Below are 16,120 nucleotides of genomic sequence, written 5' to 3' on the forward strand. Positions count from 1 at the left end.
GCAACACTGCAAAGTTAACAGGGTTGTAAATATAGCTTATTTATGTTTGATGTGTAAGTGAGAGCCGTATTACTTATTCTGTTTGTACTTCCAAAACCTCACATAATAACTCCATCTTTGGTTGTAATAATGCCAATCAAACTCAGTTCTTGCCAAACATCAGACAGCAGGGTGCCTATCCATTTCACCCTAGATTAGTTTTACAATAACAGTGTGCTATTTAACTACTATTAGTACTAATAAGTGCTATAATTAGCTAACAATATGGCGTATTGGTTGAATAACATTAAACTTACTATACTAGATTGTATTGGTGTATTTGTTTAATAATGTATTATGATTAGAAAGGACAAGGTTGTTTTAATAAAAACGTTCCAGAGAACACTGTGTATTTCTTTAACAATAGTATTGCTATTGCATAACACTTGGCTGCCATTTGCTGGCTCTACTTAATGTGTGTGGGTGACTATGCCTACATTATGCACCATATTCATAATTAGCTATGATTTGTGAGAGGGAGCTAATTTAGTGTGTGTGTGTTTGTGTGTGTGTGTGTGTGTGTGTGTGTGTGTGTGTGTGTGTGTGTGTGTGTGTGTGTGTGTGTGTGTGTGTGTGTGTGTGTGTGTGTGTGTGTGCGTTTCCAGAAAGGGCGTCTCCACTGCGACCCCACCTTCGAGCTGGAGGAGATGATACTTGAGTCGCGTCCGCTCCACAAGAAGAAGAAGAGGCTGGCCAAGAACCGTTCTCGTGACAACAGCAAGGACTCTCAGTCGGTGAGCAACCAACAACCCATCCCTACCCTGACCTCTGATTTCCACGGAGGGGCCCAGGACCCAAGGGGCCGAGAAACCACCCCGGAAACCAGTTGAAGAATGTATGAACAGCATAACCAGCACACAGGGTGGTTGTACTGGAAAACCAGTTGATTGTACGAAGTTTGTAGATAAAAATAAATGGCCTGGTGCTCAACGTTCCCACGTAGGAGGTCTCTCCCTGAGTGTGTGTGGTGATGGCTGGTTCAACCTGTTGCACAATGATTGCTCATTGTGCAACAGGTGTTTAGCCTCACCCAGCTCCAGAGTCCAATCAGTCTGACTCGGGCCAACTGAGGCCTCGTAAAGGCCGATTCATACCTCCGGGACCGGACGAAGCGGTCCGTATCCGTATTTACCGTAGGGTGTGAATGGGCCTTTAAACCAGCCATCATCCACACACTCCCACATTTCCCACAGTATCCTGACCTTCAACAATATTGTTTTCAGGCTTCATTATTCCAAAATTTCCAGAAATCCATGAAATGTGGCCTTGGTCTATAGTTGAGAACCCCAGTGGTGCGATCTACAAAAACGTGTGATTTTGTTGTTACAGGCTCCTGTATTTAAAAAAAGAATTATATATATATATATATATATATATATATATATATATATATATATATATATATATAAAACTGAGAAATAGTGGAATAGTGAATAGTGGCAGAATAATTGTTAAATATCACTTAGATCACGTACACAAAAACAACTGCTCTGATTCCAGAACAATCTGCTCCCCTTCATTACCAAGAGTCAGTAGAGGAGTGTAGCAGGAGGGTTCTCCAGTAGCTAAGAGGGGCCGACGTTCCACTGCTGAAGTGCTGTTGAGCATAATGTGTAGTCTCCCTTTCATTGAAAATGGGATTTCCATGAGGCTATTTCCATGGGGTCGAAATAGAAAGTTCCGGAAACCCTCAAATCATTTAAAAGCCCTTTTATTCCCCTTCCTTGGAAGATGTGCTATTTTTACAGTTTCGACTCTCTGTATTGAAATGTGTTTCTGTTTTTTTACTCCCTTACCTGATTATGTCTCTACTTCCTGTGAGTGTAATTTGATCTGTATGGCTTTCGTCATAACAGACGACTATATTGCATGAACAGAATCCAAACCGGAGATTGAAAGATGCAAACCCTGGTGAAACACTATGGTAGGAGTGTTGAAATCCAGAGATGTTAAGTGCAATCAGGTATCACGCTGGTTCTCATCCATTCTCAATCGGTGGTTATCATTGCATTATTGATGCGGTGGTCAGCCATATTGAGGCACTGGGAGTGAGGTTAAACTGTTACACTCTGTTACATCTATATATGACGATGTGTACGCGGATCGTCAACATGCCAGCCAATGTTGGCCACGATCCTGGATTGAAACACCGAAAGAACTGACTGAATCCTGCACCTTTACACTGGCTGTCTTTGAGATGGGAATGCCACAGGCTGATGAATGATTCATGCTCCTCTTCCTGTTCAGAGGGTCGGGCACACAGTGGTCTCCCCATCCCTGATTCAGACATCGTTTAGTCAGGCCTGCGAGACGTCCTCTCGGTGGTTCTCCCGACCGATGAACCTGCTGCTCGTGTCAGCCTCTCGATAACACGTCCACCGCATTACTGGCGCCTCTCCTTTAAGCGTGTCTGCGCCATGTGCGCTTGTCTCTCCCTGGCAAGGTTGGAGTATCAGATTGCATGAATGCATCATTTGTGTGTGTGTGTGTGTTTGTGTGTGTGTGGTTGTATTTGTGTGTGTGTTTCTATGTGTGTATACGTGTGTGTGCCTGTGTGTCTTGTGTGCGTGTGTGTGTCTATTTGTGTGTGTGTATGGTTGTTTGTGTGCGTGTGTGTGTGCGTGCAATCTGCTAGCTGCTAGTGTGTTGTTGCGTTATAACCAGGATTATTAAATGATGAAGCTCGCCGTGCCGTTGTCATGGCCCCAAGTGCTCCTGGAAAATAGGAGTTTCTATTTTAGGCTCGAGACAAATATCCTGTTACAGCACGGCATGCAAACCATTCACGACTTCTTACAACTCCAATAAGTCTCAAAGGAAAATATAAATATCACAAAGGAGGGGTTTTATTATTAGGCATCTTTCACTATTATCCAGATGTGGTGGATGGTGAATCCGGTTCTGGGCGGTTTCTTTAATGATAATTGCAGTCGTGGTGCCATGGAGGAGGCTGACGGCCAAACACGTGTGTCTTAGTAGTTTCTCATCATGAAGAATGAATGGCGGCCGGCATCATTTCTTTCCATTATTTCCACGACGTCTTCTATAGGACTCCTGTGGGCTGTAATGATGTTATCCATGATCGATGGGTTTAACGTGATCATTTATCAAGTTGATGGTAATGATGATTGGTGACGATGATGATGATGATGATGATGATCAAGATAATGATGCTAATGATGCATTGTTTCTGTGATCTGCAGGAGAATGACTACTTACAGGAGTGCCTTGAGGTGGTGCAGCAAGAGTTCATGATCTTCAACCGGGAGAAGTAAGCCAATCGAGCCATGTTCAAAACCCTTTCTCCCTCTCTCGCTCTCTCTCTCTCTACCGAATACACTCTCTGCCCAAAGGGGGAGGGCTGCGGTCTGGCCTAATTTAAACCCTGGAAACAAAAGCGCAAGACGCAGCACTGATGAAACTGAAAAGTTTCCAAAAAGTAAAGCGTTAATGCAACAGCCCCCCAAGTCTCTCTTTGGGCCAGAGCAGCGTCGCACTGCGCTCTCAACCTCACCACAACACATTTAGGGAATTATAGATGAAACAGGCAGCGGTAAGAGCTTCACAGCTGCCGCTACACTGGGTACAGACAATGGCGCTTACCGGTTCCAATTCCAACGCACCAAACAAGCTGATTGAAAAGGCTGTCCGATTTTAGTTTTGCTCTAATGCAATTTTCAATTGCAGTTCCACAATAGCCTTTGAAATTAGTTTATATAGATAAGGATGTTATGTGAACGTCCTTGAAAGAATCTTCCTGATGTGCTCCGACAGCCTTCTCCCCTTATTGATAAAGCCATGTTAGACTAAATGATCTCTAGTGAAGGCCCTACTACATAGATCTGAATGGTGGGTATATACAGCATATGCCTCAGTTCCCAATATACAGTGAATATACTGTATGGTGACTGTAAGGGGTTCACAGAGCGCTTGGACACCAGGTTTGCTCTTCCGACAGAAAGTCATTTTATTTTGATCGCTCCCCAGTCCGACAAAACACAAGTCGGTTAAATGTAAATCATAACTCCGCTCAAAGCGGTCACAGGGTGCGTTCAAGGCGATCTCTGACGGCGATCGCCACCGTCTCTCCGCTCCCGATCCTTCCTGGATTCCCCTTCTCACTACAACACAAAGCAGGCACATAAGTACAAACACTCCCTGATTGGCCTGAGTGATCACACCTGCCCGCACTCAGGTCCAATCCCCCCAGCCAATCCGGTGCGCTCCCAACCTGCCCATGCTCCCCCTGCAGGCCAGACGTCGCACGTCCCCCCACAGCGACCAATCGGGAATAGGGGTTGGGTACCTTACGAGGTTACATTTATAAGTTATTAGCTCATTTATGATTGAACAATCCCTGCTTTGCCTCCATTATGCAGCATGAAAGACACCAATAGCAATAGCCTATTGCCCTAAATATTAATGCAGAAAGAATTTGCATTAAAACCAGAACATGTTTACTTGTATGTGTTACTGCATACATACGTGTGTTGGTTTCTGTGTGTGTGTGTGTGTGTATGTATGTAAGTGTGCGTGCATGCGTGCGTCTGCCTGCCTGCGTGCCTTCATGTGTGCGTGTAATATAGTGTTTCTATCACTGCTACATGCATACATATATGCATGTGGTGTGCGGTACTCCACCAATGGTATATCCATCTCAAATACGTTATATGTGTGTGTGTGTGTGTGTGTGTGTGTGTGTGTGTGTGTGTGTGTGTGTGTGTGTGTGTGTGTGTGTGTGTGTGTGTGTGTGTGTGTGTGTGTGTGTGTGGTTTGGCCCGGTCAGGTTGAAAAGGCCTCAGGACGAGGGGCAGTCAGAGGCGGGGGAGGGGGAGGGGGCTGAGGATGACCCCAGCGGAGACGGCGACCCGGAGGCGGAGCCTGAGGCGGTGGGTGGGGCCACTGACGATGATGACGACAACAACCCACCGGGCGCCGGCCCGCCCGAACCCGAGTCCTCCTCTTCCAAACGCAGCATGTGTGGCTCTGTCTGCTCGTCACCCGGAAGCTGCTAGCGGATGTCTCTCTCTCTCTCTCTCTCTCTCTCTCTCTCTCTCTCTCTGTTTCCCTTTCTCGCCCTGCCTATTGCGCTGGTGTTGCTATGCCTATAGATACTCTCTCTTTCTCTCTCTCTCTTGCTCCTTTACACACTCACATCCCCAGTGTGTGTCGCCCGGACAAGCAACAGAGGACCACAGCAGAAGCCAAGATGACACAAACCCACCCCTCCCCTCCCCACTCTCCCATGCCCGTAGCATCTGAAGCCTCCCTAAAGTCTAGCTCCAACTTCTATGCAAAATAAGGTTATAGCATGACGATAGAGCATTGCTTTTTTTTTTTTTGGGGGGGGGGGGTTTGGAGGAGGGGTGAAGGGGCGGGAAGTACGGGGGGTGCAAGACCTTCCTGCCTGACCTCTCACCATCTTCACCCTCCTGACGGGAAGTGTTCAATAATTTAGCAGAACTTCAGAAAAGTCACTCGTAGAGACTTTCTGTTTTCCTCTCTTTCTCTCTCGTTCTCTCTCTTTCTCTCTTGCTCTCTCTCTCGTTCTCTCCCTCCCCCCCTCTCTGCTTTCAGTGCACTTGCCGCCGCCTCCACACGCACAGACACACGCACAGACACACACACACTCGCACACAGTGATCCTGAAACACAAAAGCGGCCGCTTTCTCATCCCTCCTCCATTTGAATGTCCCCATCTCCTCCCCATCCTCCCCCCATCCCCCTGCCGCATTTCATCCCCCGACCTGAAAAGAAGCCCCTCCCTCCAGACTGCCACCGCGGAGCAGAGACCCCCCCTGCGTCTTGTTTTCTCTCCGATACTTTAAGCCCCGTCTACTAGCCCCACCTAATTCCCCCCATCGCTGTGACGTTTTGGCCATCCTCTCCTTCTGTTCCACACCCCTCTCGGTGAAGCGAGAGCTACTTGATATTCTGCTGTGTGTATCTAGGTCCTGTTAATTAGCTCATTGGTCCTCTAATGTGTGTGTAACTAGAGTCCTAGAATCGTAGGGTTCATCAACCACCACACCTGCTGGAAACACGTTTGATGCTTGGTTAACGTCTTAAGTAACAGTGGCCAACATGTAGTTTGATTAGAATCTCGCTCAAAATCCGCCCTTTATTCCCCCTTAAGTCTCTTGGGAACCGGACGCTACATGAGGGAACGCCCGTACGCTCACGGTTTTACCCGTGGAACCGATCGGGCGTGGTGTGAGGAGACGTCGGTGGGGGAAGGCTGTGCTGGGAGGTCCGTAGCATAGCAGCGTACGCCCCGGCGCCGTAGTCGTGTGTTACCGTAGTCGTGTGTTATCGTAGTCGTGTGTTACCGTTACCGTAGTGTGCGTGACGGCGGCGCAGCCATTAAGGACGACCGCCGTCCATCTCTGCCAGGAACGCCTAGGAACATGTAGCAAACCCACCTTAAAACCCTGACGCCTGACCAACAGGTCTCAATAAAGATAACAGTAATATAAATGTCAAAAAAAACGAATCCATTGTAAATAGCATAGATTATTAAAGAAAAAAAAAAAGGACTAAGTGACCACAGTTTTATGTGGGCCCGGCGGTCACCTGACGCCCCGCCTCGTGGAAGGGAAGCAGGTGAAGGCGATCCTTCACGCCACAGCCCTCCGCTCCTCTTTCCAAGTGTGCAGGCACAACTTGTAGGCGAAATATGCCAAAGCTTTTCTACCATTTGCATAACCATTTCTATAAGGAACTCTCTCTGAATGTAGCCGTCTCCCTCTCCCTCCCTCTCTCTCTCTCTCTTCTCTCTCTCTCTCTCTCTCTCTTTCTCTCTCCCCAGTGTGATGTCTAAAGCCTAGATATTCCTTCTGCAAGATAAACTACTGTATTGTTTTTACAACCCTGTTGTGAAGCTGTATGTGTTGAAAAGTACACGCAAGCACGCACGCGCGCACAACCACACACACACACACACACACACACACACACACACACACACACACATAACGTATTTGAGATGGATATACCATCAGGACTCAATGATTAGATTATTAAGCCTCTTCTACAGGATATGAAATTGAATATTTTAATCCATGCAAACATGCCATGAAAAGATAAGTGCATTATTTACATCCCGTGGTCTTTTTGCATGTACTAAACCTGTATTAGCCTGTTTTTTATCCCGAGCCTGGATCTGACTCGTGTCTGGCTCACCTGTGCATGCACAAGCTTTTGTTAATTGCAAGCCTTGACGCTCGGTCCAAGATTGACACAGGTGGCGCCCAATCAGAGTAAAGAAGGAGTATTACGTAAGCATCTGTACCTGTACAACCGATAGAGTTCCTGTGGCGTATGGACGGCATGATAAGTGTAGATTATATCCAGTGTCTTTTCGCATCCGAAAGGTTTTCCTAATGCCTTGTTCAAGAATGCCGGCTTTTGCCCTCTCTGGATGATTTGATTTGTTTAAGAAAAATCGAAGCATTTGACCTTTTCCGCAGGTTAACCTTTCCCCTTTATCAGTTTAGGAGAAATGGAACATAGAGGGTTGGTTTAGCACCAGGGCAGCTTTTGTTGTCTCTATTTAATATGCTGAATGTTCAACAGGCAGAAATAAGTGGTGTCATTTCAGATAACTTTAATAGGTGGTCCAGTCTCGCTTTAAAGACAGACCATCAGAATAAATGACAGAACCTTTGTTACTATTAAACATTTGACTACAGAAATATGCTATCTAATATAAATAATTATTTTGATAAGTGATTTTTGTGTAGATTGTCTACTGCAGTACTGTCATCGGTGATCAATCCTAATTCGGCATTTCTTGCAAATCCTTTCAATGTTTTCTCTGTGTATTCGTGTGTTGGACTTTGTCATTGTGAGCATATTAACCTGAGCTGTTGGAATATATTGTGTTAGTGTCTTGCCAAGAAAAAAAACAGCATGACTTCTATTTTAAACATTTGAATCCATTTGAACAACATACAAACCAGTGCCATGTTGAGAAAACCAACGTCATGAATGCCATTCCTTCCCTGTGTGTTCCTGTTCGACAACAAGTATTCTACACTGCAGAAACCAAATGACCTGCAAGTCAGGGCCACCAACAACCAAGGCCTTGTACAGAACCCACTCAACCCCCTGTGTTTAAAATAAAACATGCTGCTTTTAAGTGCTTTGATAAAGAAATAAAATTACTACCAACGGTGAAACCTTTTATGATCAAGTCTCTTTCAAATATATCTTTCAGGTTCTCTTTATTGAGGTTGACATACACACTTGTTATTGGAGCTGTTCATTGTCCACAGGGGGCGACAGACGCACTGGCATAAAGGATGGGTTCCCTTGCGAATCAATTGGTAAAATAAGAGTGAAGTCAAAATCGTAGCCAAAAGGCATAAATCATCTTTAAAAGAGAGATGAGTACAAACAATATAAACAGACATGTTTGGCTAGTAGATCTAGCGAAGACCGTCAATCATTTGTGTCCGAATATGTTACGCATTGTATTGTCTTTCTGCAGCAACCTATAAACTTTCTTTAAGAACAAGATACATTTTGAGAAAAATCAACTAACTGGTGTAAAAAGATGCATACCCAATGTCTATACTCGTATCGTTATTATTTCGTATCAAACGGGGCAATTTCTCCGTGTCCATCGAGGATGTCCACCGATGGTGTCCCGGTAATGTCCAGTAGAGGGCCCCACTCCGGGGCTTCGATGGCGTCCAGAAGAATGGCCAGCTCGTCTTCCAACTTCTCCACTGTGTCTTCAACTTTCTTTGGAGGATAATATAGGTGACGTGTTGATGTAGTTATATAACCAACATGGATAATATATTGGCAGGCAGTTGTGTCCTTAACCATAAATGCATTTGCTACAAAGTCATTGTAAGGTATGTAAGGGCCTGCGCAAGTGTGTGTAACAGTGTAGCCTACTCTGAGAAGCATTTTCTGTAATTATGGTCACTGGGCAAATGTATGAGTTTGAGGAAATACTAAGGATTCCTTGGCAGAAGCTTCTGTTTCTTTTCCAAACCACTGAAGACCCGCTGTAGAACAGTGGGCTTGAAGGAGGAATCGTATTGTAGAGGAGCCCTTACCTTCTCCACTATATCCAGGCGGTTATGGAGTTTGCTGTGGTCCTGACAGGCACTCGAACGTACAGCTCTGGGTTTGATGCCAGAATGACCTCCTGCTAAACACACAGAGATACATCTCAACACCCTGGTTATATAATTCAACCCTTACTTGACTACAGATTGGCCTGGGCTCTGAACATGAGTTTACTTGTACATTTAATGCCACATGCTAAATATTGGCAATTCCTGTTGCTTTTTTACTGACTAAGTGGACAATGAACTCAGTGCTAAGATAAGGATTGCTCTGCCTATTTGCTTTTCAAGTCATTTTGAGAACAAATTGGACATCACCTGAAAAAGATCAAGAATAAAACCCATTTGCAGGCAGGCATAGAGGCTTGTACAGCCTTCACAAGGCTGTACTTATGAAACCCAACTGATAGCTATAACCATGGCCTTCTCTTGATATTAAGATTTATGCGTGGACGGGTGAGTTGCATGCGATCAGAGACAGGGCATCTAGCAGTGAGGATATTTCAGGAGTCGGACAGTGAATCTGAACTGAGTGCACATTCTGAAATTTTCATTACGCTTGCTAAATCAACATGTCATTCCTACACTTATATGCATGCACAGGAATAACACTGTGATAAACACACACAACGATGTTAGTTAATCCATACATCTTATTACTGTGGCTGACCTTTCAATTGGCATTTCAAGATGGCAGATGTACTGGAACAATGGCTGAATTAATAACAAAGAAAGACAGCGTCGTATGCAAATTGCAAATAATCATTGGAAATCGGCCCGATTTGAATGAAATGGTCAGCACCCCTGTTTTACACTAAAGACAAGCAAGACACACCAAAATAACCTATATGGACTGAATGTCCCTAGATTGGGAAGGCAGCCGGTGCAGCTCTGAGACCAACCAAGCTCTAAAACATGACCACTTGACCTAGTTTGATATCAGAGGAGCTGGTTCAGCCCAATAAAATCAGCAACTACAAGCATCCAATGGATTTTCTCAGCCTCCATTGCATAAAAAGAGCTTTAAAAAGTATTTGTGGGAATACTGGCAGTAGAAACAATATATGAGTCTGCAGGCAGTTTTAACGATGTGCTCTCTTCACTGCTAGAATACATCTAGGGCTGTATGGGTTGGGTTTATCAAATGACACATCAGTCCACGACATAATCCAGAAAACATTTTGCTTTTGTGTTTAGAATAGGACTTCAAGGTTTGGATGTGTTTACATTTAACCTTGTCTAATACTGCAATGTTTCCAATTAGCAGCCTTGCTTTGAAGCCAGCAGATTTTCAAATGAACCAGCATTCCTGTGGTGAGCTGTGTTGCTTTATTTGCATATCTGTGGCCGTGTGTTGTTGTTGTCTGAAACTGTTTCCGTTAAAACACACAAACATGCGTGAGCTTACAAAGAGAATACTAGATAAAGACGAATAACATTTGGATATTTTGTCATCCATTTTTTTGCAATGTATCATTCGGATCGGGGGTTTCCCCGCCTCCATGCAGATGAAGTCCCAACAACAAGTCTTGTTACTTTAATAGCTAGCAGGCTATTTCCTGCCACGAGCCAAATCACCTTGAGACTTCTCCATCTCTGGACGCATCCAGCTCCAATTAGCGTCCCCTGTTCTGAAAGCTGAAGGGGGGGAGAATTGGCAGATCTGTGGTCCCTCTGGCCAGACTGTGCAGCTGTTGGTGTGTTCATCAGCAATGCCCACAATACAGGGCCTAAACGATGGCAGCTTGAAGCAAAAACACGAGCCTCAACACAATGCTCTTCTAATCTTCTAATTACAAATCCACCATCTGATCGGTAAGGCCAAAATCTGGTACAACAGCTATTAAAGTAATCCAGTTCCCCTGATACACTGATCCGGCCTGTCAGGCTCATCACCTTATCTTGCAGGAGTTGTGCCCCTTCGTCTCAGCTGCTGTTCCCTATTGACGGAGTGCCCTGCTTTCATCTGCTCTACTCCACTTATTTGAAATACCATATGCAAATTGGATTCATTATTACCATATACATAAAGGTTGAGACATTCTCAAAACCTTTGCGAGTAAGAATGTCTGAATATGAATGAACCCCTCATACCCAATTAAGCAATGACTCCATTTCATTCAGTTTTAAGTGCTTTAATTCAACTAATGCCACATTTTTGCAATACCTCTTTACCTCTAATACCTCTAAAAAAAATGTAAGACTTGAATGGTTACCATATACTCCAGCAGATGTATATAGCAACTGCATTACAAAAAGTATCTCCATCCTCTTATCAGCCTGCCTTATCCATAAGTACACACTGGGTGAAAGAGGCCGGTGTGTTCAGTGAAATGACTCCTCATATCTCACACTTGACAACCTGAGTGATGGAGCAACTCAGGCGCAGCCACGTCCCGTACACAAGTCCCAGGAATGCAACTGTGTGTTCGACATCAGAGTCCTGTCTCTGTAGCCCAGGATTCAATGACCCGACACGACCGGCGATGACTGATGATGGAGCGCATCCCGCTTGTTATTTGTCGATGCACTCGAGTTATTGTTATAAACAAATTATTTCGGCACTAGAGGGGAACTTTGCAGAGCCAGACAGCCGTATCTCGCTTGATAGGAGCAAATGCAATCCGCTGCGGGACAAGGGCGAGGAGAAGCGAAAGGCCAATATGATTGAGGCGCGGTTCGCCCTGGTCGCTGTGGTGAAACGAGAAGATGCTATCGAGCCTAAGCTGTCCGACGGCCCTAGTTCGTTATTCTATTTCCACAAACATTAATGCCCAAGCGATGGCTGGATGCTATGCATGCTCAGCTGTGTTTGTGTGGGTGTGGTTTTGTGTGTTTGGGTGTTCACTACAGGTTGAAGAGACGTATCGATGTGTGTGATTAAGGCTGCATACGCGCTCTGAGTGGGCTCCTCACAGCTGTGGAGTAGAAGTGAGGAATGTTCAGCCAAACAAACGCTGTTGCACGCCAAGACAAAATAATTGGGTTCAAAAAACTTTAGACGGGTGATTGTATACAAGAGCTAGAAGGGGGATAAAGGGAAGATGATAAATCTTGTCACCATAATCCAACCCTTTACATACATACAAACAAACACTTACACTTACACTTACACTTACACTTACAAACACAAACGCACACATTGGGGTATTTTCCAGCAGGAAAATACCCCAGGATATCAATGATCTAACTAAATCATCAAAGACCTAAGAAGATGAAAGTGAACGCATGTGTGAAAACTTGTAACCTATTATGTGTGGGATATGCTCAACACTATATTAATACTGATAAATCCTTGTGTAGAACTTTGATCCAGACTGCATCTGTGTCTATCTCTACTTTTTTAAGCAAGCACTTGTTGGTTGTTGTTGTTGATGAAGATGAAGCCTAGTTTTTCCCACTGCTTGAGTGGCACAGGCAGAGAGGCTAGCGGAAATCATTTCCTGGACCTGAACGTGGGCCAAACAAACAATCTGTTTTCCCCATCGAAGGAGGAGGAAACTGAAACCTGATGAGGGAACATCGTCCTTTTCCTTTGAAACTGTATAATCATTAACAAGTCCGATTTCTGCAAAATTGAACCTGGATCCATTAAACTTTGGCAACAGATGTGATGTGTGTGTGTGTGTGTGTGTGTGTGTGTGTGTGTGTGTGTGTGTGTGTGTGTGTGTGTGTGTGTGTGTGTGTGTGTGTGTGTGTGTGTGTGTGTGTGTGTGTGTTTGTGTGTGTGTGTGTGTGTGTGTGTTTGTGTGTCTGTGCGTAAGTTTGCTTGGTTATGGGTAGATGTTTTGTGCTAATTTGCCTGAGCATTTCCATTGGCTTGGTGTTTGAGTCTGTGTAACACATCTTTCCAAATTTCTACAGCTTGCCATTCTTGGAGCATGAAGTCACTCCGCTCACACAACACACACACACACACACACACCGACACACACACACAGACACACACACACACACACACAACCGCCAGTCGACTGCAATCAGCCAGAAAGATTAAATCGTAGTAGCATTGCAATCACACACACATTCCAGTGCATTTTCATGGTAAACGCATATAAGAGGAGACTCTGGGAAGACCAAGGCTGGAAGGACCCATTTTATCCACTCTAGGGGACTTGCATTTTATGAACAAAATATACAATGCTTGCTCAAAAGACCACTGAGTCGAAGATGAGATTAGAATTTGCCAAAGCTATTATTGGAAACAGATGGGCTAGCTAAATCATATCGCATGTCCTAACACACACACACACACACACACACACACACACACACACACACACACACACACACACACACACACACACACACACACACACACACACACACGCGCACACACACACACACACACACACACACACAGACACACACACACACACACACACACACACACACACACGCGCATACACACGCGCACACACACACAGACACACACACGCAGACACACATGCACACACATGCAATAAGGCACAGGCTTCCATAAATATAAGATCTACACTTCATGTATGACGGTCAAACATCTCCAACACATAACGCACATACAAACCCCTATCTATTCCACACACACAATTACCCATGTTCCTACAACACAGAGTCTTTTAAATGCACCAAGGCTCCATGATTCCATGATGGGCAGCTTGCTCTCCAAAGCCATGCACACATCCCCCAACCTTTAGCCACTCTTCAATATACACAGTCCTCCGTCTCTAAAAAACCTTTCTTGTGGAGCCCTTCCCCCCAGCTCCCAAACACACCAGACCCAGCCCACCATCCAGCCCGCTGTTCAGCTTGCTTGTCGGTCCCTTATATCTGCAGTGCCCCTCCTGGCTGCCCCTGACCTGTCTATAATGAACCGGCCCTAGCAATCCCCATAGCATGGCCTACCTGTCGCCACACAGCCGCCAATCAAAAGGAGGAGGGGGAGGAGGGGGAGGAGGCGTCCAATGGCAGGGCCCATGGGGCGGGTCATGACCGACGAGGAAGCCTGCGGTGCAGCCGTCGTCGAGGAAGAGTGACGGGTTTCCAACCGTCTCCCCGCTGAAGAGAAGAGGGTCTGTGGTGTGTGTGTGTGTGTGTGTGTGTGTGTGTGTGTGTGTGTGTTCGGAAAAACAAGGGAAACATAAGCCTTGAAGACATTAAAGTATTTTTTTTTCCACACACACGCACATACTTGCACGCACACACACACACAAATAGATAGGCCACCTACCTCAACTGCCATATAAATATTTCCAGCACGACCGCTCCACCTTGAAAACCTCTCAACTGTTGGTGTGTCTGGCGTTTCCACCCTGCGATTTCACTCTGAGTCACTCCCTCCCACTGTCCCATCCCGTGCAGAGAAGGGGAGCCCATTATTTGGGGGTGGCATGTGTGAGTGTGTGTTTTGTACAAGACTAGTTGCTGGTTGTGTGTGTGTGTGTGTGTGTGTGTGTGTGTGTGTGTGTGTGTGTGTGTGTGTGTGTGTGTGTGTGTGTATGTAAAGGGGTGGGGGGACGCTAAGAAAGGCAGGAGGGGCTCTTCTTGGGAGGAGAATCCTACTGCCGGGCTGCAACAGCAGGACAGAGCACAAGAGCTTCAACAACTTAGAGCAAATACTTCCTTTGTGGGATTCTCGCCTTGCAGTTGCGTAACTAAGACAACGTGGGTGTTTATTTAGTGAATCTCTGAATCAGTTGCACTGCAATTCACTAGCTAATGTTTATTTGTGATGTTTTAAGGGAAAAGAGATGTTGGCTAATCGTGTCTCTCCTTTTAGTCAACGTTTGGTTGGGTTTGCCGGGTTTGTTTGGGTACAAAAAAAAATATTTTTTGAAGTTTTGAAGCCCCCCCCCCCCCCCCCCCCCAGCCGCGAGGTGAATAAGGTCTGTTGCTGGCTTTCGCCTTGCATGTTTGACTCTACCGTCGGCGTGTCGATGTCTGCATTAACCGATGTAAGTCGCTTTGGATAAAAGCGTCTGCTAAATGCCCTAATTGTAATTGTAATTGTAATTGGCATTATACTAGACTAAACTAGAATAAACTAGACTTATATTTTGCTTTGTCTCTCTTCTGTTCTTCCTCTATGTGTTCACTGTTTACACAAAAACTGGTTTGATCTCTCTCCCTCATCCCTCTCACTAGCACATACACACACACACACACACACACACACACACACACACACACACACACACACACACACACACACACACACACACGCACACACGTGTCCACACATACACTAACACAACTAAGGCTATTAGGCAGTAAACACCATTATCCTCAGTAAGCTCGGCTTCCTTGAGTTTGGCATTCACTATCTGACCTTTTAAGCAGATCTCCAAATTAAGCAGTAGAAAGACACAAGCAGAGAGAAAGCGAGTTTCGGGATAAACAGTATGTCATGGTGGGGGGTCAAGGGTGACCCGTTGAACTGTGCCTGACTATTTGTATAGTATGTGAAACAAGATCCATAAATGCATCACGTTTTGTGTACAGAATGTGATCTTTTTTCGTGGCTTATGTCTTTGAAAAATACTGTCAGGTAATTGGTGCACAGGACAAGACGGACACAATTATTGTGTAAACTTTCTCATGTGAAAAGAACATAAAGATACAGTGACCAGTTAGATCAATGGTGATCAAGTGCTGTTTCGTGTAGCAGTGGTAAGCTGCATAGTCTGCAGAGCATGTAAACGTGATCACACACACACACACACACACACACACACACACACACACACACACACACACACACACACACACACACACACACACACACACACACACACACACACACACACACACACACACACACACAGTCACACACATTGCAGGTCATGGTGACAGCAGTAAACAGGATGCCATGACCCTGTCTGTGTGTGTGTGAGAGTGACTGGGTGGGTGGGTGAGAGTGTGACAACATGCTGAATGGCAGAAAGAGGGAGAGAGAGAGAGAGAGAGAGAGAGAGAGAGAGAGAGAGAGAGAGAGAGAGAGAGAGAGAGAGACGGAAAGA

General features: G+C 45.3%; 1 protein-coding gene and 1 long non-coding RNA gene across 2 annotated transcripts in view; one reads left to right on the plus strand and one right to left on the minus strand.

The window, feature by feature from the left end:
- stk32c (serine/threonine kinase 32C) overlaps positions 1-8,219 on the plus strand; it is a 63,462-nt gene extending 55,243 nt beyond the window's left edge. The window contains exons 10-12 of the mRNA XM_030379527.1: positions 645-773; positions 3,243-3,310; positions 4,826-8,219. Coding sequence (XP_030235387.1) covers positions 645-773; positions 3,243-3,310; positions 4,826-5,054 — 426 coding nt within the window. The 3' untranslated portion in view covers positions 5,055-8,219. The remainder of the gene's footprint in view (positions 1-644; positions 774-3,242; positions 3,311-4,825) is intronic.
- A 26-nt stretch (positions 8,220-8,245) lies between these two features.
- LOC115560212 (uncharacterized) lies at positions 8,246-14,536 on the minus strand. The gene is made up of 4 exons (XR_003979716.1): positions 14,332-14,536; positions 14,007-14,175; positions 9,111-9,205; positions 8,246-8,787 (listed from the first exon to the last, which is right to left on the minus strand). It is a non-coding gene; the product is annotated as an uncharacterized LOC115560212 (long non-coding RNA).
- Positions 14,537-16,120: the final 1,584 nt, after the last annotated feature.

Source organism: Gadus morhua, chromosome 15, assembly GCF_902167405.1.
Source record: "Gadus morhua chromosome 15, gadMor3.0, whole genome shotgun sequence".
In the NCBI taxonomy this organism is placed as follows: Eukaryota; Metazoa; Chordata; class Actinopteri; order Gadiformes; family Gadidae; genus Gadus; species Gadus morhua.